This window comes from Solea solea, chromosome 15 (genome assembly GCF_958295425.1).
Source record: "Solea solea chromosome 15, fSolSol10.1, whole genome shotgun sequence".
NCBI lineage: Eukaryota > Metazoa > Chordata > Actinopteri > Pleuronectiformes > Soleidae > Solea > Solea solea.
The window spans coordinates 3,624,258-3,629,706 of record NC_081148.1 but is presented as its reverse complement, the minus strand read 5'-3'; the positions used below and the strand labels follow the sequence as shown (position 1 = coordinate 3,629,706).

Below are 5,449 nucleotides of genomic sequence, written 5' to 3'. Positions count from 1 at the left end.
TTGGGCATTTTTAAATTAATATGAAATAGGACAAACTGCTTTGACCACATCAATTAATCCTGGTAAATTTATTTTTAATGCACAAGTGTAAAAGTCTCTTAACTCTTCTTTAATTACAAGCCTAATTATTTGTTATAGTAGAACTTGACCATATTTATTAGCAATTTCATTGTTTCTAATAGACAATATTTTATTTACATAAATACTTTAACATTAATGATTTAACAATACAGCAGTGTTTATTTTATGTAATACAGATCATAAACACTAGATCATTTATATGTATCGTTTATTTGAGAAGAAACAGAACTATTCCTTTAAGACAGTTTGGCAGCATTGTCTCTACAGTCATCTGCACCACAGTAAGTATTGCAGCGAAAGACAGATTTCTGTCAAAATAAAAGACCATTCACAATTGTATTGTTGTATTAATGTTTTATAAAAATCCAAAATCAGTGTAATAAAGTACATTTGGAGTAACTACAAAATATGTTTTGACACTGCAATGCAATTCAGAGGTGTACTGACCATGTACCAAGCAATCATTTTTAAAAAAGCATTTTTGGGGTGAGTGATTGAGCAAGCCCTCAGACTGATGTCATGATGGTTGGCTTCCTCCAGCTCACTTTGATGATTTGTCTGTTCACGCCTCAAACACAAGTACATGGAACTGGAGCTGTAGTGCAAACTAGAAAAGAAAAGTACCATACATTGCCAAACCTACACATGTCCTCAGTGCAACTGCAAGCATGTGTGTGTGTCCAGTGTCCCCCAGCATAACAGCAGGCTAAAATCCATATATCCATAAATGTAGAATCAACATGAACACAGAATAAACAAAGCAGATTTTCATCTTTAGCCTCAAAAACAAATACGGATGAAAAACACAGGCAGAGCTTGGCCATTCAAAATGGGAGCTCCTGTACAAAATAATAGCAACATCCTGTGGTTTTTGAGCAGTGGCTGTTAACTGCTAATGGGACTGCACTGACGGGTTAAACCACAATCCACACATTAAGAAAAAATAACTGTGTCAAAGGCCACTGACGTCCTGCTGGGAGACTTCTCCCGCTGGGATGATTCCATTTGAGACTTCATGCTTACAACACTCTAACATTCACGCATTCACATGTGGCTCCACCTCTACCTATCTTTTGTTCTTTGGTTACATTTACAGCATGTCGTCGTCCTCTCCTCCACCATACATATCGGCCAGTTTCTTAAAGCGCGGTCCCCACTCGCCGAGGCAATCGTAGTCCTGGTCCCCACTGCTCGACGAGTTCAGAGAGGAGAGGCTCCCTGCATCAGAGCCACCACCCTCATAATCAAACACCAGCAGGGAATCGTAGGGGGGCGCCGTCGGGTCATTGTCAGCTGCCTTCAGGTTCTGTGAAAAAAACAAAAACCAGGGGACATTAAATCTGGCTGCCATTAGCTAGGTTTACATCTACAAGTAATCTGGAAAAAAAACTCTGATGGGAACAAAAATGGAGCATTGCATATGTAAATACAGCTAGTATTTATACATAGTGTGCCGACCACACAATACTGCACAGGGCTGACACGTATGAATGTTTGACTCACGTCATCAATGAAGTTGCCGATTTCCTCTGGGTTGGCAGGGCGAGGCCGGTACTGCGGAGCGGGCGCAAAGTTTGGCATCACATCGTTCCTGAACACGTCGGGGCGGTTGTCCAGACCACGGTGGAGAACACCCAGGTCATAGTCCTGATGGAAAACACAGAAGGGGTTTTTATCAAAGATGTACACTGAATGTTGCTGGTGTAAAGATAACACTTTTTAATGCTTAATTACAATGATAATCATTTGATCATTCGACACATTTGGTCCTTTGAAATACAATGAAATGCAACATTTTGAGGGTTTTTTTCCCTTATGAAGTAAATAAAAATAATATTAGACAGTTCATTTCTTTTCGTAGTTAGAGGGAAAAAACAAGCACTCTTACAAGCAACAAGACATTTCGTCTAGTTTACTACTTTACATCCCCTCTGATCATAAAAAGTGATCTGCCCGAACGACCTCGACTCAGTCATGCAGAGCAGCAGTGGCTGTACTCCCAGGTGTCACGATTCTCCAAATCCTTGATTTGAGTTTGGATTTCAAGACCATGGTTCGAATGTCAATCTGTTTTTTCTCTCTTTTAGCGCAGAAGGGTCCACTATTTTTAGACTTGTCTAGTTTGGTCTTGGATCACTGGTTTTCGGTCATGATAATTACCGTTTCAATCGTCTACTCGGTGTCATGACTGAAATATTGTACGTTTGTTTGCAGGGCACCACACTAAGGCCTTATTGTCAAATTTAAATCATTTATTAACAATATGAAGGTAACGATAACCAGTAAATGCTTAAATCAAGGGTTTTCCACCACCTTGTTCTTTTGATCATGACCGTTGGTGAGGGCAGGAAACCAAGATCGACCGGTAGATCGAGAGCTTTGGATCGGTTTCCATCGGTTTCCTCCTGACAATCATGGCCTCTGATTTATAGGTGCTGATTCTCATCTCTACCACCTCACACTAAGCTGCAAACGGATCCAGTGAACACTGTAGATCACAGACTAATAATGGCCACCATATACTGTAAAGTCCATATTCAGGTGGGTTATGTGTTTAGTGATCTATACATAAACCTAACTATTTGCAAAGAAAGATAAAAAACACTTGTATCTTAAATGACATGACATCTAGTTACCACCTGCTGTACCTTTACAGCAGACCAGGAGGCTGCGTCACACACGCTTATAGTCACTGATTTAATTCAGTCATCGCCTCCATCTTTAGTTACCTGATCGTCCTCTCCACCTCCTTCCTCATCGTAGTAGTAGATGTTGTCTCGGATATCGTCGTCCTGCAGTAGAGGCTCCTTCTTTTCTCCTCCTCTCCGTCTGGCAAACAGCAGCAGCAGCAGCACCAGCACTAAACGCAGAAAACGGACATTTATCCAAAACTCTTTTAAAGAGGGGTAACAAGCATTTGAGATGAAACGGATGGAAAACACTGCACGAATCCTACAAAATGTTTAGTTCATGATCAATAAAGTCAAGCAGCAGCGGTTCCGTACCAAGGTTGATGTGTAGTTATTCATTTAGTTCTTATTTCAGCTGTGTTTGTCACATTTAAAATAGGTTTATACAGCCCTGTAGTGCAGATCCTGCCGTTTCATTTGATGTCACTTTGAAATGTGTCTGAAATCCACTGCTGATGTTCTACACACAGAAGGAACCTTAAGGACATTGTGTCAGAGGAAGAAAACGAGCTCAGAGGCTATTTAATTAAATTCAACTGTTTAGTTTTGAAAATGATGTTGAAATTGTGAGAGTTCATTATTGCATACAGCATCCATCCATCCATCCATCCATCCATCATCAACTCTGAAGGCATTTGCACCTGATGTATTATGGAGTGACTTATTCTTTAAAGCATGTTAATGTATTTCCAACCAATATGCAGTCAACGTAAGCCGTCACATAAACAACACCATTTTGCTGAGCCATCAATTTCACCTCTGACACATATCTAACCAATTCTTCAAACTGTTGGAAAGAATAATAAAAATACATGGGTACAGCCCACACTGAAAAATATAAAATTAAAAACTTCCCCTACTTGGCTGCAGTCGATTTCTACATCGATCTCTATTCACTTGTGGAGAAGTCCGTAAATTATGGACAAGAAAACAAAACCGTGTGGAAATGAGGCGTAATTCAAATGAACAGTTACACCACCCGTATCCATGAGTGAGCTGTCAGGCAGTTTAGCACATCATCTAACTGGATGATGTCGGACTGAAACTCACTCAGAGATTCCGCTGCCTGTGTTCTAGACACCAAGTTGAATGCACTATAATAACATAACAAATCACAATTAATGTTTACTAAAACATCAGACTCACTGAGCAACAGCAGGATGCCTCCCAGTATTCCCAGAATCATTGGGAGGCTTTGGGTGCCTGCAATTCTCTCGTTGCAGACCACGTCTTCTCCGGTGCAGTCACAGACCTTGACCTGAACGGTGTTGTCCTGCTCCAGCCCCTGGTTGTCTGCAACCCTCAGGATCACATTATAATCTCCACTTTCCAGCTCCATGGCTAGTTGTATGATGATACCAGTTCCTGCAACAAAAAGGAAAATGGAAGAATATGCCATTTAGATCCTCTACTTTTGCCACTGTATAAATTTGTCAGCATTATTTTCACAGAAAGACTCAAAGTCACTGAAAGAGTTCAACTTAATTCCACAAATGCTTTCAAGTGCATACTGGCCTAAACATCGTTTTCCTAGGCAATATCCTCTCTCAGGGATTTATTCATTATTTCTAACAATATATGGCAACTATAGTACTCTGATTTTTGGATGAAGCTTCAAATATGAGTTCAGACAAATTATGTTTACCATGAACACTTTGCAGTCAATATGCTGCAGTTTTAAATCAAAGAAAAAACTTAACAGACTTTGCCCAATGCCGAGAATACGGCTACAACCAGTTCAAACATTAGGAAAACCTCTTTGTTGACCCATATTGTAGGAGTTTCTGCTGACTCCTCCCCCCAGGACACATTTGACTGTGTCATAGTGTACATACTGGACTCATTCATCCGAGCGGTCCAGTTAGTCTTCGATGTGCCATGTAAAGAGACACTGTAAGGAGCAGCAAAACCTGGTCCGTCTTTATCCGTCACAGAAAGAAGATGAGCAACTGGGTCTTTGTTGCAAACCTGAGAAAAATAGAATGTCACAGTCAAACATTTGAACATGCTAATCATATTACTGTGGTCCTTGTTACCTAATTACAATATTACCAATATGTCTTTTTTTCCACCAATACATCTCATGTGGCAGAAGTCACAGAATAGAAATTTAACTACACTTTTTCGTTTATTTTGTGGATCAAACACATGATAAATGAGACCCACCGTGATTGTACGTTCTTCAATGATGGGTGCGTTGTCATTGACATCTTCAAGCTTAATGATCAGAGTGCCAGTTCCTGTGGCTGGGACTTCATCTGGTGAGACGACACACACACATATATTAGAAAAGCAAAGTACACAAAGCATTTCTCAGCCTCTATGCACACCCAGCTGAGTGAGAGTTATTAACTGTGTGCATATGAACAGAAACATAAAACCACTATCCTTTTAAGATGAATAAAGTCATACATGTGGAGCATTACAGTTAAGACTAACATCCCTTTGAAGTTTTCCCATATTGTAAAATACAACACAAAATAAATGGAATCAACACAATTGTATTAATCAAAGGCAGAATTTGACCATATTTATAGGCAATTTCATTCTGTTTCTAACGCACGTAAATATCCTTTAACATTAAAAAGCCTAAGAAATAAAACGGGTATTATCTGAATCTAAAGATCATACAATAGATTTTATTTTAGAGTGTATTTACAGTGTATTGTCACTCCTTC

The 5,449-nt window shown here is 39.6% G+C and overlaps 1 protein-coding gene across 1 annotated transcript in view; it reads right to left on the bottom strand.

Moving 5' to 3' along the window:
* Window positions 1-272: 272 nt before the first annotated feature.
* Window positions 273-5,449, bottom strand: part of LOC131474147 (B-cadherin-like) — a 19,496-nt gene continuing 14,319 nt past the window's right edge. The window contains exons 13-18 of the mRNA XM_058651896.1: window positions 4,938-5,029; window positions 4,607-4,739; window positions 3,918-4,136; window positions 2,811-2,941; window positions 1,585-1,728; window positions 273-1,387 (exon numbers count right to left, since the gene is read on the bottom strand). Of these exons, the coding sequence (XP_058507879.1) occupies window positions 1,172-1,387; window positions 1,585-1,728; window positions 2,811-2,941; window positions 3,918-4,136; window positions 4,607-4,739; window positions 4,938-5,029 (935 nt within the window). The 3' untranslated portion in view covers window positions 273-1,171. The remainder of the gene's footprint in view (window positions 1,388-1,584; window positions 1,729-2,810; window positions 2,942-3,917; window positions 4,137-4,606; window positions 4,740-4,937; window positions 5,030-5,449) is intronic.